This window comes from Gobio gobio (assembly GCF_949357685.1).
Source record: "Gobio gobio genome assembly, chromosome: 8".
Lineage (NCBI taxonomy): Eukaryota > Metazoa > Chordata > Actinopteri > Cypriniformes > Gobionidae > Gobio > Gobio gobio.
Window position 1 is genome coordinate 25,220,524 of NC_137114.1, and position 18,868 is coordinate 25,239,391.

General features: G+C 38.4%; 1 protein-coding gene across 1 annotated transcript in view; it reads left to right on the forward strand.

The window, feature by feature from the left end:
* nbeab (neurobeachin b) overlaps window positions 1-18,868 on the forward strand; it is a gene marked incomplete at its 5' end in the record, with an annotated part of 373,184 nt that overhangs the window by 241,235 nt on the left and 113,081 nt on the right. Inside the window, one exon of the mRNA XM_079823731.1 lies at window positions 10,161-10,312. Within this exon, the coding sequence (XP_079679857.1) occupies window positions 10,161-10,312 (152 nt within the window). The remainder of the gene's footprint in view (window positions 1-10,160; window positions 10,313-18,868) is intronic.

Genomic DNA, 18,868 nt, shown 5'->3' on the forward strand with positions numbered 1-18,868 from the left:
AGATTAGAATGGTATGTATGGACTTATCTAACTCTGGGGATACGGTGAATAAGCTAAAGTCCGAAAAAGTCGGCGTGTTCCTTTAAAAGGGTTTACCTTGAAGGACGAGAATTGAAAAATGACTGATAAATGGCTGGGTACTCTAGAAATGTTAATGGGCTGTTTATATATGATTTGGCTTTGATATAGATATATACAGTTTGGAAGAAATGAAAGCCAGGACAAAGATGAAAAGTTCAGGCTAGAGAATATATATCCAGAAAAGAACTGTACCAAAGGCTGTTTTTAAATATTGCATGAGGCATCCTTTTTTGTGGCTTTTTCAGTTTCAGGCTCCATCAAGCGTAAATAATTTCCATCTGAGGTGCAATTCCATGTGGAGCTGTATCAAATAAATATTGTAAAAGCATATGAAATAATCTCCATCTTGGAAAGGATTTTGGCTGTCAAACCCCAAAGATCAAGCTATATTAGTTTGAAGTAGTGCTAATACCCCCCAATTTTAAACAGACGTATGCAACGGGAATAGAGAGGGCATGGCTTAACTTCATTGAAAGTGTTGAGCATGTGTTTAGTGTCATGAACATGAAGAATGGCAGCCGTAACGTCATAGAGTCAGAGTGGCACTGAGGAAAGCCAGGCAACCCCCAAAATAGACCAGTCACTGATTACTGCTATTTTACTAATTATGCTCCATTTATGTCCCCAATGGATGCATTTAATGAGAACATAATGGTGCCTTATTGAATTTCCCTGCCATTCTCTTATGTGCCACAACAAGAGACTATCTGTAGTGACGTGATTTCCAGATTTCATCAATGGCCTCATTGACCGTGATCATGACTGTATTCTTCTCTGGAGCTGTCAATTAAACATGTTCATTTAATGTTAATTTAGTGTCCCAGCCAAAGGCATCATTCAGCATGTGTACTTAAAGCAATAAATACATTAAAAACTGCTCATGCAGACAGACTGACAAACTCCAAATGGATTACTGTGAATTATATGCTATTGAATAGATCATATAGAAATAAACCATTTATTGACTTATAAAGCCACTTTTAGTAATGTCTATCAGTGGTTTATCTGCCACAAAAATCTGTTTTGGGGACTCTTCTCAACAAATAAATATTAATATTTGATGAATTCAAAATATTTGGCATATAGTATTGAACATTTTATTAAATGTTAACTTTATTAAATGTAATTTAAAAATAAATTGTAGCTATTTTTATTTGATTCAAAGCCCCATGTTTCTGTTATATGTTGGACACCCACTATACGTTTCTTTTTATTTATTTATTTTTTATTCATTCTTTCTATTTTGTGTCATGCTAGTTTTTACAGAGAAAGAGATACAAACAAATCAAATATAAATATATATATAGATATAGATATATAGATATATAGATACACACACATACATATACGTATACATATAGGCCTTTTCACACCGTCTACAAACAAATCTTATTTGTTTTATAATATTTTTTTTTAAATCACTTTAATCCGTTGATGAACTCAGATTCAATTGTTCACACAGTCGGTTGCCATAGTAATGTAGAGTCAGCACAATGGCAAGAGACTTTCTTCTATTAGCTACTGTCATTGTGGAAAGAGGGGACAACTGAAAAGGTTGCCTTTGCCCATGTCAATTACAACCATTTTGTTGAACCCATGAGATAAAACACATTTCTGAGACATTACTGTATTTTATGAATAGTAATATTTAAATATTTATATATACACTCTCAGAAAAAAAGGTACAGTGGAGGTACAATTTTGTTCCTTGGGGAACAAAACATATAACTGTACATTTAAAGGTAGACAATTGATCCTTAGGTATGCAGCATTATACCATTGTTTTCCTCTACTTAGAGCAGGGGTAGGCAAGTTCAGTCCTAGAGAGCCGCTGTCCTGCAGAGTTTGGCTCCAATCCTGAAAGACATATAGAAGCTCTTATTGAGAATTAACAGAGGTTTTGATGTTGATGATGTATTGGTCACCATTATGGTGATCGGTGTTTCCTCTAGTTGGGCATGCAGTTTGGCTCGTGGCTATTTATGTAAGTTTGTGGTTTTTGTTATAGTGTTAACACAACACATAATCTGTTCAAATCAAACAAAGCCATAAACAAAAATGATCATGAAGAAAAATGTTTGACTAAACTCATCACAGACTAAAAATGTTAATAAATATTATTCACCAACAATACTTTCTTGCCCCATAGGAGGAAAAAAGTTTAGACACAGATATCAAAAATCAGCATATGAATCTCAACAATGGTGGCATACTTAATGCTGCAATGCATGCTGGGAGCCATGAGTTTTATACTGTGGTGGCTTAGTAGGGTTGGAGCTAAACTCTGCAGGACATCAGCTCTTTAAGACCGAACTTGCCTACCCCTGACTTAGAGGTACAAAAATGTACCCTTAAGGGTACCACCCCAGTGTCGGCCTCTTGTACCTTAAAAGGTACAGTTTTGTACTCTTTTTGAGAATGTAGCGAATGCAACTATACAGGGAAAGAGACACTACTGCACATGTCTGAATTCATGTCCCAAATGCCAAATAAAAATAATTAGTGTCACAGTTCTGAAACGATTTCAAACCACCTTTATACTGTATGTGGTTTAAATTGAGATTGTGATTTCACGTGTGTGTTTCTGTGTGAACTTATTCAAAAAGACTCCGTTCAGAAGACTCTTAGACCAAAGAGACTCAGAGGTGGTCAAACAGCTGTCTAGACAGAAGCGTTGCACCCCTGAATCCTCCCACTTAAATGAATCTTTGGAGATGTACAATGAAGGTCTGCTTGTTTTGACCGCTCAAGCCCTGCGGAGCAGCACAGTAACAGGGTGATCCATCTCATGAACCAGCATCCCATAATCCCCCACAATACCAGTGTAAAAGCCCAATAGATCATATCTGCAGCTGGGCTTTCCAAACAAGAACATAGCTATATATATATATTGTATTTTAAGATGAAATTGTTATCCTTTCCTTTATTTCCCATTTTGCCATTTTATACTGAATCATGGCTGTCAAATTTTTACAGCCTTTCACAAACAACACATGCCCTATGGACACAATAGTCCTAAATCTTGTTCTCTCACTCTCGGAGAGTGTTTTTAATGTGTGGTAGAGAGGGGGGGGGGGGGATACACACAATTTTATACCAGTCTTTTGTGATGCATTTAGAAAAAAAATAAGACCCAAAGCAGTAGTAAATAATGACTGGCACGCTGGTCGGCTGATAGTTTTGGTTATCAGTGCAGGGAAATTAGCTTTTAAAATGCAGTTGGAAATCCATTTGGGTGATTGATGGGCGATGTGACTAATAAATTTGAGCCGCTTTCGAGGAGGGCTGGCCCTCCACCATCCTTTATGCCTGTCATCATGAGCCGCACGATTGGTAAAGTCGAGCGTGTCGGAAGCTAATTCCAGTGAGTGATTACCATTCAGAGGAAACGGTTATCAGGATCCACTCTTTAAAGTGAAGACCAGCAAGAATATAGTCTTTCCTTTTTGAAATCTAAAACAATTAAGTAGCCTATTACTGTTTTTATTCTCCAATAAAGACTCCTGGACAACAGCATAGCTGATATTGATATTTACACAACAGTTAGTTCCAGATCTGAATGTCTGAACAGCATTCAAAGAGCTAATATCATATCAAAGACACTTTTTTACTGAACCTGTCCTAAATTACATAGTATGTACTTACAATATGCACTATGTGCTCAACTGTTTAGTCTATGGATTGTATAAGGCTATTTGTCTTCACTTTGGATATTGGATATATACATATTTTGGATATTGTGAAGCAGGTCCAAGTGTTTGCTTTATAATAATTATTTCCCTGTGTAGATTCTGTATTTATAAATGTAAATTGTCGAATTATAAACCTATATTCTTAAAAGACATTTTCAGTTAACATAAAATCACTCAAAACTATTTGCACAGCCTATAAACTATTAACTAATAATCTTTTTTTTTTTGACTTTCATGTTTTTCTTTTAATAACTGCCCTTTTCTGTTCTGAGCTAAGGTGTTTGATATGTTAAATGTTTCCCTAAAAGGTGCAGTGTGTAGTATTTATGAGGATCTATTGACAGAAATTCAATATAATATACATAACTATGTTTTCAGTGTACATAATGACCTTACATAATGAACCGTTATGTTTTTATTACCTTAGAATAAGCTATTTCTATCTACATACACCGCGGGTCCCCTTACAGTGAAGTCGCCATTTTGCGCCGTCATGTTTCTACAGTAGCCCTAAACGGACAAACTTCACTACAGAGTGCTAGTCACTCTCTGCTCTCTCCGACGACAACAATTTTTGTTCTGTGTTGGCCCGTAACTTCTCAATGTTCTTCGAAAGAGAGGGGTAAGCGGTGGGTGATTACAATCACAACCTCTAGATGGCGCTAGAATTCATACACTGCACCTTTAATTATTGTTGTTCATTCTATCGCTGCTTTTTTAAAATGATGCATCCAACATTCCGCACTTTGTTTTTTTTCCCCCCAATGAAATAAGTGCATCATTGCGGGTATATGAAGAATGTATTTTAAATTTTTATTGTAACAATAGTGAAAAATGCAAGATAAAGCCCGGTGCACATCTGGCCCCACCTTTTTGATATTGTTATTGGTCAGCTGATGCAAAATGTTTTGCAGATTTTTCCCTCTTTACCCTTACAACAGAATTATGTTGCAGAATAATTTAGCTTATAGGCGCCCTCTGTGCATTAGTGGTGGGAATTTGTCAGTGACTTTTTTTTAAACGTTTTGTGCGGTGTCCCAATTGGCATACTATCCATCCTAAATAGTATTCAAAAATAGAATTAGTATTTCCCAAATCGTAGTATGTTGAAAAGAGTATTCCAAAGATACCCGGATGGTCTACTATTTCCATTCAGAATTCGAAGTACAGATCGACGCACACTCTAACGAACTACAGACTGTTAGAAACGGTTTAAACGGCATGCAAATAAGCAACAGATGACGTTAAAGATCACAAAGTAGTATGTCCCAAAGCTTGCATACTCTTTTGCTACACACTTTTCATCACAAAAAGAGTACATACTTTTAGGTCGTAGTATAAGTAGGCGAATTGGGACGCAGAAACATTATGTCAGTTATTGTCATCATGAGTCCCATTCGAATCAGAGTCAATCTTTTACTCAACCGATTAGTTTAAAACACTGATTCATCCAGGAATTATGAGATTAAATTCCTGTCAAATGCATGGTGGTCGTGGATCAAGAAATAAGTGTTAATCAAAGATCAAAAAACACTTATAAATAAAAATATATTGCACAAACAAAAAAAAATGTAATAATGCAAAATGATCAGAATAGCAAACAGCGTGGTCACGGATCAAAAAATAAGCGTGAATCAACAAATTAAAAGCGCATTTAAAAAATAACAAGCATGTTGCACAAAACTTATGTTTATATGTTCTTAAAAATTATGTTTTCCTTGGTTTTATGTATTTTGTTTTCTCTTACATTTTCGGTAACACTTTTAACATAGGGAACACATTCACTAATAACTACGACTTTTGCCTCAAACTCCTAATTTAATATATATAAATATTGTATGCTTGTATTGTATGCTATTTTTCTCTTCACTCTTCTTTCCACATTCTGTGCTTGCTTTTCCAAATGTTGCAGTTCGAGTTTCATGTATATTAGGGCGGGCTTGAACATCACCATTGGTCCACTAGTTCTGGATTGACAGATCCCTCTAGCCAATCAATCGAAAAGGGGAGTTGACGTCATTCCAGTGCGACTCATGGCTACTGTTACTCACTTGTACAGTGTTTTTATATTTTGAAATCACGCTTATTTGTTTTATCCGTGACCGCAATACATTTGACGGGAATTTAATCCCATAAGGAATGAACAAGTGGCTTTCTATTAGTGAGTCAGTGAATCATGCATTCGCCCAATTTATTCTGTGTCAGTGAACAAAACTAATTTCTTGGGTTTTTAATTGGGTTTTTATTCTACTGCCCTGCGTCTGGCATTCTAAAATGCAAAATTGCATTCTGTGAGAACTGGACGTAATTCTTTTGTGGATTTGTTTGGAACTATTTTATTGTTTATCAAACAGTAAAATTACACTCAATCAGCATTCCAGCTTGTCATATTGCTTAAATATAATATGTTGCTCTTGAAAAGGACTGCTGTAACAGTTTAATGGACCTAAATAAATTGTTTAAAGTTTACAGTATACGTCCACAATCTCCCTGTGGGAAGACCACTCTTTTGAGCTGGACCACCCTGGGTGAGGAAACTCACGTCATGGCACTTTTGGCACGGACTAAATCCGGCTCTATATGTTGACCGCAGGGTTTAACGTATCACTGGACCCCCGTCCAATCCTGCGGAAACCACCACCAAAGTAAAAGCATATGCTTAGGGAAAGAGGGGGTGAAGAAATGTAAACGGTGTCATCGTGCACCCTTCGGTTTATCGTTCATTGTAATACCGCGTGCTTGTATAATCCCCTTATTAAGAAGAAAAACGAAAATGTTTGGGCTTTCCTCTGAATTGCTGTACACAGCCGACATACTGCTGTCAAACCAAATCAAAATCATCATATATGCTGAGGGAGGGGAAACTCAGAAATCTTCAAAGTGTACGTGTTTGGATTTGTTTCTCCTGCGGCCACGCGCTACAGTACATTGCCTACTCGCAGGCAGCTTTGGATGTTCTAATCTTAAATGGTAATCGCCTGGTTGCCTCGGTGGGATTTACATTTTTTTTTCACGCTGTAATCTTGCATTTACAATGTCATTTACTTGACTTTGGCCTATACGCCTCTTGACATCTCTGTCTGGCTCTCGAGGTATAAGACTGACAACAGACAAGCCCCAGACACAGCGCTTTGCTTTTCATACCCCAGCGAGTGATGAACATTTGGCATGCCGCTCATGTATGCAAACAGGCTTTGTTTCCTACACACACACACACACGCACACACAAGCGAACGTTCTTGATTGATGTTAAACTGAGAACGAGCACTCGTGTTGCTGTCAGAGCTCGGTTAAGTCCCTTGAGCCTCCTGATTTCTTGACATTTGTAGATATAATATTCACGCAACAAGGAGCAGCTTTTGTGATGTGATCCTGCTGTAACACTTTAATCTGTTTAGACTGCCTCAATATTATGGCAGAGTGGAGAGAGGCCCATTCAATTCAATACATAGCTTGGGGCAAACACCTCGGTAGGATCTGAAGATCATTTTTTTAATGGAATGGCTGCCTGGTGTTAAAGTGAGAATGTTGGATTCTAATGTTATAATTGTCTTGGTTTTAATTTTTCTTAGTGGGCGAATAATAAAGTTGTTCTTATTTGTAATACTATTCCAGAGATTTTTTATGTGGATTTATTTATGTGGATGCATTTAAGAAAAAAAATATCTTAAAGGGATAGTTCACCCAGAAATGAAACGTCTGTCATTTTTTCACCCTCATGCATGATTTGTTTGCCAATCATTATTACGTATTCGGGTCTTTAGCGACCCGGATCTATATCTAAAACGGTTGGATCTCTAAGAGTAAATATTACAGAAGAATAAAATAAAGCATATTTTGTTACCTTTTGGAGTTTGGAAGGGTTCAGTCTGAGCAGATGTTTTATACTCATCATCATCACTGTCCTCGTCAGAGCTCATTTCCCAGTACATTCAGCATCTGGCTCATATTCGCCATCTCAAACATATTCTCAAAATGATAATTTTCAACATCTTCAAAATCAATATTTTGATCGCTGACAGCTTCTTCAGCAGATCCACCATCAAGTGACAGTGACAGTAATATTACATTGTGTTCAGTTCTTGCTCTGTAAATCTCAGAGCCATTTCAAGTTTTGCTGATGGTTCTTCCTATTCTTTTGTTTTCTGCCTGCGATAACTATGAGTGAAACGTCACTTCATCATTGTGTATCAGACAACGCCACCTTGTGGAATAAAGGTGAATTGCGCTTATTCAGTCTTCAAAGATTCAATTATTGTTGCGCAGAAAAAAATATACTTACACTTCGGGTAGTTAGCGACCCTATACAATGTTTACAAAAAAGGAATGAGAAAACAGACAAAAACAATTGTATTTTTTGTCTTTCTTGTTATATTGTTTATAATGAATTGATTGAGGAATACTTAAAAGGTTGATGTCTAACTTTAAAAAATGAGTGAGGAGGAGGGTGCATCCCGGGACATTTCTTAGCATAGATTATCATTGAATAACAACTTGAATATTAAACACAAAGCTATTGTGTGGAAAATGTATTATATCATTTTTCATCTACACATTTTGCACAAATCAATGAATTAATTTACAATATTGCATCTGATAGTTCTTCAGTCTATGTTTGTAAGATAGAACATAGACTAATGACTCAAGTCATAGTTTATGATGGGTATTAGTATATGGCTCAAAGTGGATGGTGTATTTCCCCATGAGTAGCTGGTAATGAAGACAAACCACATGTGGAATTTGGTGATTGTCCCATACCATGCTGTCATCTATCCCCCAATTACACCAATCATCACTCTCTAAATCCTCTTTGGAGTAAATTAGCTGCAGTATTATTCGGTGCTGGCCTGCTTTTCCTTTCTGTGCTTTTTCCTTTCCCTCTCTCTCACACCGTTCTAAAGCCTTTGAAACATCTCCAGCCCGAGCGCGCTCGAAACGTTCTGCACTTAGTAACCTGATGCTGGTCCCTGCCCTTAATGGTTTGCATTAGCTGCAAGCAATAAAATTAGCCCAGGTCCCTGCTAATGTTGGAATAATCATTTACAAAGATGGTTACCACATGCTGTAGCTGTTTCCCTCTCATTCCCCGTGCTCCCCTTTTTTCTCGGCCTCTCATTTTTTCTTTTATACGGCCTCTAATTCGCTGTTATTAATAATGAATAAAAACGCAATTTTCTGCAGCTTGCTCCAGGGCCCTGGGAATCATTTCAATGAATATTTCAGCACGTTATTTTAATCACAGCTGCACATATGCAGAGGGAGGGGGTCTCTGTTTTATTGGCCTGGGGTGTGGCTATGGTGAGACCCCAGCATCATTAAAACCTCTCTCCGGCTGCATAGAGGGTCCTACCTTTGATTTACAAGACTTGTTAAAAAACACAGTAAAAAGGAGGCAAGCTGCGCCATTTATACTTGTAATTTGATACACTATTTGTTAATGGGACTTGCTGTTATTTATTTGTGTGCTGGATAGCCACGGCTGCTGTTTTATGCCTGAGGGAGTTCTCGTGGAAAAGCGTGTCTGGGTTTCTGGAGCTTTAATGAACTTCATGAATTAGCTATATTTTACCAGATATCATTTGATTCTCCCTCATGTGCAACCTTTGGTTTGGGTGCCCTCCAAAATGCAATTCTCCATAGCATTGTATATAGAATATTACACTACTATATAAATCTAAGTGCTTTCGTGTGTGTGTGCGTGTGTGCGTACGTGTGCGTGTGCGTGTGCGTGTGTGTGTGTGCGCGCGCGCGTGTGTGTGTGTGTCTTCGTGTGTGTGTGTGTGTGTGTGTGTGTGTGTCTTCCTGTGTGTGTGTGTGTGTGTGTGAGCCACATACCAAAATAATCATGCTTTGCTAAATACTAATTATAAAATAAAAGTCAGAATTATGACCCAGTTTGGAACTATGACAAGTCAAAATGGTTTTCAATTTCAACTTTTTATCTAGTTTATCATAATTTCACCCTTTCGCCATAATTACATCTTGTCATAATTTCAGCTTTTTGTCATAGTTTTGATCTTACAATTATGACTAAGTATGTCATAACTTTGACATTTTATCTCATAATTATGACTTAGTATCTCATAATTTTGACAGTTTGTCATAATTATGATTTTTGTCATAGTTCTAATTCTTTTATGTCATAGTTGTGACTTATGCCATTATGATTTACCAAAGTTGTTTTTTTTGTTTTTGTTTTTTTATGAAAAGATACAATATACATTGTTCAATATACATCACATTTCTTCACATTTGTAAAAATGTAAATGTGCAAAACTATGATGTGCCCTGTAGTAAGCATGGCCTGTTTCATATAATAATATATTGCTTTCATTTTTTTTGCATTTTAAATTTCCAATTTGTTTTTGTTTTTCTGATTCCTAACAGGAGTTCCTGTCTTTTCCCCTTTTCCAGTCAGCTGCATGACTTCTGGCGTCTGGATTACTGGGAGGATGACCTCCGGAGGAGGCGGAGATTCATCCGAAACCCTTTTGGCTCCACCCACTTGGATATTACGTGCAAATCACTGGAGGACTACGGTCAGTAATTCTGCCAACAGCCTATCAAAAATGTTGCTGGACTCTGTCAGTCTAGCTCATTATCCCCAAATTGTGTTCATTTCATACAATGACATCATTGTTCACCAAATGGGATACACATATGCGAATTAGAAAACCTCCAATCAACTCTTGGACGCAAACTAATATTCTCGGAGCTGAGAAACAGTTCGTTGTCAGCTTTATAGGTTGTATATTTATGGGCCTTGTCAATTGAACATGGCAAGAGGGCTTTATGGCAGGTTTTTATATCCTAACAGCACACATTGTTGAGAGGAAAATTGTGCGCCATGTTTTTTTTTTTACCGTTTCTGCCTTTTGCACTCAAACATTTTTCCTCATTGACCCGTTTGATCTTGCAGCGTTGCCCACCGCACGGCTGTCGATTTGGCTCTATGTCTCGCAACAGAGGCTTTAAAAGAGAAACGGTTCAATACTATTAACCACTGCAGGCGCTTCTCCTCCAGGCATCAAATTGAAGATACGAGGGGGAGTGTATTAACCGAACAAGGGCAAATCTATTGATTCTCAAATACAATGGGACGACTTCTCTCCTTTGCACAGAATAGTTACTGTAACTACTTCTATTACACTTGGGGAAATACTAGGGGCAAGTGAAATAGGCCCATTTATTTAAAAAAAAACACACAATTGAACCCTTGATATTAGCTCATACTTATAGGTAGAGGAATATGGGAGTGTTATTTGACAGCATGTTTTGCTACAATGTTGCTAATAGCCACCTGGGGTGATAATAGATTGCACTTTTTTATGTAATGAAAGTGATACTCTTTGATTATAGACATTTATATCTTGATTTTGCCCTAAACACTGTATATAAACCTGTGAATTGATGAATTTCGGTGTAAATATGTCATTTTAAAGTGCGTTCTGTGACTTGTTATGCAGTAATATTGTGTCTATCTACATGTCTGGCCTTTTGTGCCTGACTGTTTTGAGGCCATGTCAGATGGTCTGTGTGTCAGAGCCAGAACACACACATGCACACTCGTACATACACATGCCAGCTGTTCCTTGACCTGCAGGTGGCCTATGCTCATGTCACAGCATAGACTTTTTTTTTTTTATCTCCTATTCATTTTGCCTCCATATCTAAATTCACACTGTCTTTCAAACATATTACACAGCATATCTTATGCATCATGCACAGCTCACAACACTGCAATATTCCTCTGGCCCGACTCCCTTTTCTGCCTGTCCTTGGTAAGTTGTCAGTGCGTCTCTGTAGACCCACGGTCTAGTGTCTGGGGCCACTGTGATTGAGGACTTGTTGAGGTCCCCAGGCTTCTCCCAGTCTTTAATGAGTGGAATAATGCATAAGATTGTCATGTGAAAGGGATTGCCTGCAGTCATAGAGAGAGACTGAGGGAGAGCAAAGAGAAGCTTCTCTATATGGGTTTTATACAAAAGGAAGGAAAATTTTATTAAACCTGCACAGTTCTGCTTTTATTCTATGTAAATATAAGCTTATTAAATATGCTGTATATCAGCACGGCTGTGATTCGGCGTGGCCTTGTGCCGTAGGTAATCACAGTGTTGGTACACAGCCATATCACACTCGCATATTTACGATTGTGATATTGCCTTTATACAACAATTCAACGGCACAAGTGTGTATTAAATAAATAAGAAACAACAACGGAGTGTCTTTTTCAAACCCTCTTTTGTGCGGAACTACTTCCTTCCGCCACAGATTCAAATCTCAAGTTGACAGTTTAACAGTTGAGCCCAAGCCTTCGTTACAAATCCTGAAACGTAACTTTATAACTAGTAACGAAGGAACGTTGAGTCGCTTCATTGAAGCTTATTGTATTAATGTATGTAGAGTAGAGTATTATGAGAGAGAGATTACCTGCATCTAGCTGATATTCTTCTAGTCAATCTTATAGTCACAATCACAAAATCAGTTTGAATGTCCGCTGAGGAAAGTAATATCTTTGTTTTTGTCCTTTTAAGAGTTAAAGGGATTTCCCATGACAGCACTCTAGGCCCTGTCCCAAATGGCACACTTCATGTGCACTTTCGGGCTTGTGGACTTACAATGGCCGCTGCGTGTCCACGAGACTGCAGGGTGTCCCATTTGTCATTTTAGGTCTCAGAAGGGTGCTCACGAGCGCTCCCTTTCAGGTCGATATGCGCCCTTGATGCGCACTTCTGCCGAGCCCGCACTGGTGCGGGTTACGCAGCGAACTTCTTCCCGGCAGTCAAAGCGGCATTACGTTGTGAAAGTGCGGACTCAGAGGAAGACCGTGAGGGTTTAGGGTGCCATTTGGGACAGGGCCCTAGTCAGTGCATTTGTAGGTTTTGCTTCTTATTGTTTACAACCTGGTTCTGTCCTTTCAATATAAAAGTCTTTGTTACTGACTCACTCATTAAAACAGTCTTTGCTGCCATCTAATGATAATGTAACTTTCACTGAAGTCGAAATCAAAATCACAAACGGACCCTTTTTCAATACCAAATACGGTATGTTATTTAAATAATATATTACTTATTGATCAATAATATTTAAGTAAACAATATTAGCCATTATACAAGTATAAGAAGTTTGTACAATAGGAAATAAACACAAGCAAACAGTTCAGTCAAAAGTACAGCTTTATAGTAGCCTACAGATTTCAGTTAAATAAAAATATACAGTTATGAAACTATGCCCTTAGCCAAATCAATTTGCTCTGGAATAAATAATAGATTTATAAGAGCAAAGCTTGTCTGTTGATATACCCCAAATTAATGATATCTCATGTTGAACAACTATCTACATAAGAGCCAGTGGCAAATTCCCGAAGGGCTGGCCGAGATGAAGCTGTTCTCTGCATGTACATGAGCGCTGAACGGCCGCTGATGTCCTAATCAAATTGTGAAATAGGTGCTATGTTTATATGTCACATGTTTGAGGTCTAAATAACTACATTCTTGCCTAAAAAAACTCTTAAAACTACATTCTGTGACACAATAACAGTATAATTTTTTTTTTTTTTTTTAATTTGCCCAAAAATTGTAAGTGGAGTGATAAACAAAGTGAAACGGTACCAGTGCTGATACTGGATTGGTTCTCAGCCAATCAGATTCGAGAACCAGAAAGAACTGGGCTGCGTTCAGCCCCGACAAACCGTAGCAAAACGTTGCGCACCGGTTTGAGCGTTGAACGTGCCCCTGTTGTATATAATGTGATTTTTTATTTTATTTTATTTTATTTATTTAGTCCATTGCAGCACTCATATTCAGTAGAAGATCCCTTTAATGTAATGAAATCTAACACAATATGTACAATATGCTACATATGTGTGGTAAGGCTGTTTCGAACTATTTGTAGAAAGTGTATCCGTGCTTTGCTGAACTGGCAATAGTGGAGGTTTACAGCTGCTTTTGTGACCATGGGTTGAGGTACGTTGAGTTAACGTAGGTGATTTAAATGAATTAACTGTTATGGGTGCATATAAGTTTCCATTATTTTTGCCAGAAACCAAAGAGATTGAAAAATGACTGCTCTCGAATGTCAGAACATAGACAGTTGACAGCAGTCACTGCATATGGGGCTTGTTTTTATTCACGTTGACATATTTTCATAGCGCTTGTCTATGTTAGAACGTACGCTGCGTTTTAGCAATATTTCAAATTTCTCCTTGTGCAAAATGACATGGGTGGACATGAAATATGTCTCAGTTTCATTCGAAAAATATTCCAACTACCCTAGAAACAACATCATTATATTTGATTCATGGTAATTTAATGTATTTCTGTGGATGTAATACGATCTTCAATCACTGAAAATAGAAGAACGGGCTGAATTTAATGGGACCTCAAATGGCTGACCATGTTGTATAAGCATTTGATAAACTGTACTGCTCTGTGCCTCATTCCCAGGTACCTTTGCATATGTTTGTGAGAAACTTTAAAACAGCTCAGTTTAGCCTATTAGAACTTGCTGACAAAATAGCAAGTGTGTTTCATGTGGGACTTTGATACCTTCCCCCTTATTCACAAGCGGCTGAGTATATTGTTAGCTGATTGGAATTGGGCAAGCATGAAATGGAAGTCAGGTTAATATTGATCCTGCTCTTTAACAGCCTGTTCTACCTCTGGGTGTCCTTGCAGTCTCATTTTCAGGTGAGCAGTTCAGCCTGACCCATTGAACCCCTCTGGACAGAGATCTTTATAGCTTGTTATAAGAGGAGTAAAAGAGAGCCAGAGGAAAGGTGTAAGTAAGGATGTAGGATGATTCAATGCAAGTTAAGTTTAACCGACAACACTTAATGTTGATTACCACAAAAAAAAAAAAAAAATATATATATATATATATTGATTTGTGCCTCTTTTGATTATGGAAACCAAAACTGTAGGTTACTGCAAAGTCCCTTTTAAGTCACTGCACTCGGCGGCCATCTTTGAAACGCCTTTATTTCTCCCCATATTTGGCGTTGCACTTTCTCCCATTCATAAGTAATTCAATAAGTAATTCCTAAATATTAAGTCTTTGGTTAGAGTGAGAAACTTAGAATGGAAGTGAATGAAACCAATTTGTAAACGGTAAAATACTCACGTTTCAAAAATATAACCACAAGACGTAAACAATATGCATTTTTACTCAATTTTAGTGTGGAAAAATGCTTGCTAACCTTTTTTTTGTGTAGGTATATACAATTTTTAATATTGTCCTCATGACAAATGACTGTAAAATAATTATTTAAATAGCTCAAATAATACAGAAAAATCGTTTTTTTAGGGTCCCCGCGAGTCCTTAAAAAGTCTTAAATTCAATCTTATCAAATTTAAGGTCACAAAAAGTCTTAAATATCTTAAAGTGCACATATTATGCTATTTTAAAGGTTCCTAATTTTGTTTTGTAGGTCTCCTACAGCAGGTTTACATGTGTCCAAAGTCAAAAAACACTTTCATTTTCTCAAAAAGCATTTAATTTCACCTAATTTCTCAGAGATTTTTAAATGATTCGTTTCGATGATTCAGTCACTCTAAACAGAGGGTCAGATGGCCCAGTCTGTTGTGATTGGTCTACCGCATATAAACGTTAGCCGCGCACAAACGTGAACGACTGGTAAAACATTACAGTTAAACTATGTATTTTGAACACACGGTAGAAAATATAAAAATCAATTATTAATCGTACTTACAGGTTGGTATTCTGAGAAGCAAGTTGGTCCAAATAAACTGGGTACTGACCATCTTTCAAGAGCAAGTGTTTTGAGAATCCTGTGTTGAACTCACAGATATTTACGAAGCAGTCGTCAGTAAAATGATGGGAACACAACAAAAGGTTAGGTATTGGTAAAATTAATTATGTAGGCAGTTCACGGAAGTGAGACTGGAATTCCTGACGACTCGATTTGGCGGTTCAGAGTCGATTCATTCTTTTGGGAGACAATAACTTTATTGTACAGCTATATTACACATTGCATGTAAGGTAATATTTGAAAAATGCATAATAGGGGCACTTTACATAACATAACGTAAGTCTTAACATTTTAAAAGGTCTTAAATTTGAAGACGGGAAAACAGGAATCACGATACATGATACCTAATGTGATTATTAAGTATGAAATTTAAAGTCTCCACAGATAGCGTGATTTTAAAACGGAATTTTTTGTTTGTGTTAACTGATATTATACCACAAATATGCCACTGTGGAATTTTCCTTTAATTAGGACATGAAAATCGAATCAAATTAGCCCTAATATAATGCACAGGCGTTCTAAATTCTGTGCATAGAGATACCATGATGTGGGCCTCATAATCAGCCATATGGGTCTGTATGTGTGATACGAAATGCTTCTCATATGAGTAAAACCATAACAAAAACTTTGCATGGGTCTCCAGTTTCACTTTACAAAGTTGGGCTTCTTTTTCCAGAGCTGACTGCAGAATTCCTGGCATTTGATCGACGAGCGTAGCAAGCCCACTTTGCCACATTGTTTGTGTGTGAATGCACTTATGGCACATGTGCAACATTTTGTTTGAGTTATTATATATCAATCAACTGCACAGAAATACATCTGCATGTCCCACAATCCCTTTTTCCGTCTTCATACATTTTGTATTTTTTAAGAAGGCATCTCATCTGTCAATCCCAAAATGGAAATACAGGTGTACATATATATTTTTTCACCTTATTTTTTGGCTCATTCTTTCATGGCTACAAGTGCGTATGACTCAAGTGGGGCAATAAAAGTGCAAGGCCAATACCCTACAGCTCCAGCCATACATAAAACATGATCTGAGCAACAAATGAAGGACTATTTGAAGAAAAAATTGAACCGTAAAACTACCAAGCACTTAAATATTTCCACCTTTAGAGCGTATCTCACAAACTGCAAAATCCCTTTTGCCACAAGCTTTTTTTTCCCGTTTATTGTGACTTTAGAAAGAAAAAGAGACCAGCGTGTTGAATAAGTCACATAAGGATGGAATGACAGAATTGTATTGTGGAATTAAATGTTTTTTTCTTTCCTTTTTCGAAGCCTTCAAAACCCCAAGCTACTCAGTTCTCCTTGGCGTTTATCAAGTAACAGTTTTCCGCCAATGAAGGAGCTATTTCGAGCCCACTTGGTTTGGTTTTCATCATATCATGCTAGTCATTGGATATAAGTTCAGAGCTACTTCAGCACATTTGTTTGTTATTCTACACATATGTCAGTCAGTCAGTGACAATTCCCCGTCCCCCAGCTGTATGGATGAGATCCAAGCTTTTAGCGAAGAACATCATTCAAGTCCCACAACGACTGGCAGACCAGCCATCACCTGGTCTTTCTCAACTCTGCTGCGTCATGCCAAATTTGTGCCCTGGGTAACATAAACCCTCTGATGGCAGAGCGGGTAAGCCGTTCTGGGCTTGAATAGCCTCACTGTTGGCCGTGATGGCTCACAGGAGTCCAGTGAGCGAGCTCTAGGGGTGCCGATAAACGAGGTGGTTGACAATACAAGCGAGGGGTTCTTTTGAGTCACTGGGGAGGTCTGAGTTGTACTGATCTCGAGTTCCCATCAAGTCTCATTCCTAAGACTGACAAATGATCGTCTATGTTACTAGAGAGCTCTTATATGTGACCATGCAGGCTTTCTATCAAAGGCTTGCCATTCAAGAGAAAAAAAAACAGGAAGCTTCTGTACCGGTGTCATTGCTCAAAATAGCAACATGCATCACTGTATTCCAGAACTTAATGAGCTGCTTTCGAAAGCAGCATTCATTGCACTCCCGACCAAAAGGTAGGAACAAGCTTAAGCTTCCTATAAGCTTCCTATAGTTCCTAAAGTAAATTAGATTTTTGTGGCAGCACTGCAGAATACGGATTCCAGAATCCGCTACAGTTGTGTTGTGTGAAAAAAAGTCCAATATGGCAGATTTTAGAGAGAAATGTACATATACAGTGATTTATTTCAATAAAAAATAGACCATTTAACACAATATTATTGTGTGCCAGGGGCCGATCACTAGGCCCACTAGGCCACGGCAGAGTCTCCAAGCCCAGAGTCTGTAGAGTGTTTAGCGCTGACCATTGTTGCCACAACAATGTGGTGTGGGCAGCACACACTTCAACGCCAGCCCCTGTCCAGAGTCCAGAGAGGACTCCGTCTCCCGACCATTGTCCATATGGGACTGCAGCTCCTGACCCGAGTTCAGTGATGGCTCCAGCTCATAACCCCATAGCTCCACCCAAGAAAATTTTGAGGAGGAGGAGGAGGGGGGGGGGGGGGGCTATAGGTACCCTGATAAGGCCACGGAGGCCAAGCCTCTCTGGCCACTTGAACTACCTGTGCCGCAATGGTCCCTTAACCTGCCTGAGCCGCCATTGTCCCTTGAACTGCCTGCGCTGCCATGGTCACTTGAATTGTCAAGGTGGCTTCCTGAATTGTGCCTCCATGGCTTCCTGAACTGCTGGCGCTGCCCTGGTCCCCTGAGCTGCCGGGGCAGCCCTGGCCGCCTGCTCAGCATGCTCTGCACTGTCCGCCTGCTCCGCCCTGGCCACCTGCTCTGCCTCAATCCCCATGCCCTTTTGCGCTCCACGGGCCTGGCCCTCCATCCCTGCCCCGGTTCCGCCTCCACTCCACCTCCCTCCTTGACTTATGTCTGTTTTTAAGGAGTGTCTGGAATCCGCTCCTTGGGGAGGGGGCTCTGTCATGATCCTAGCCTGTGTTCCCCTGTCTCGTCACACGTGACAGCATTAGAGTAAAGGCATTTGTGGTTTTTGATGCAACTTTGAATTATAGATTCATGTGCTGTTATTTTTTAATAAATAGACAACAAAAAAGGGAATGGTTTAATATCAGACAGATTAAACATATTGCCAATCTAGTAATATAAGGTTTGTCTATATTCTTAATGAGTATTAATTAATATTAGCTGGTTATTTAAAATTGGGACCATTTGGCCTACCCAATTTGAAAAGCTTCCCATACCCACATACAGTGGTCTAAATTAAAAAGTTTGGTGTCATTTTACAGGAAACCCTTGGAAGTTTCTTAAACCACTGCTAAAAGTGATAAACATGTAAGTATATGTTGTCT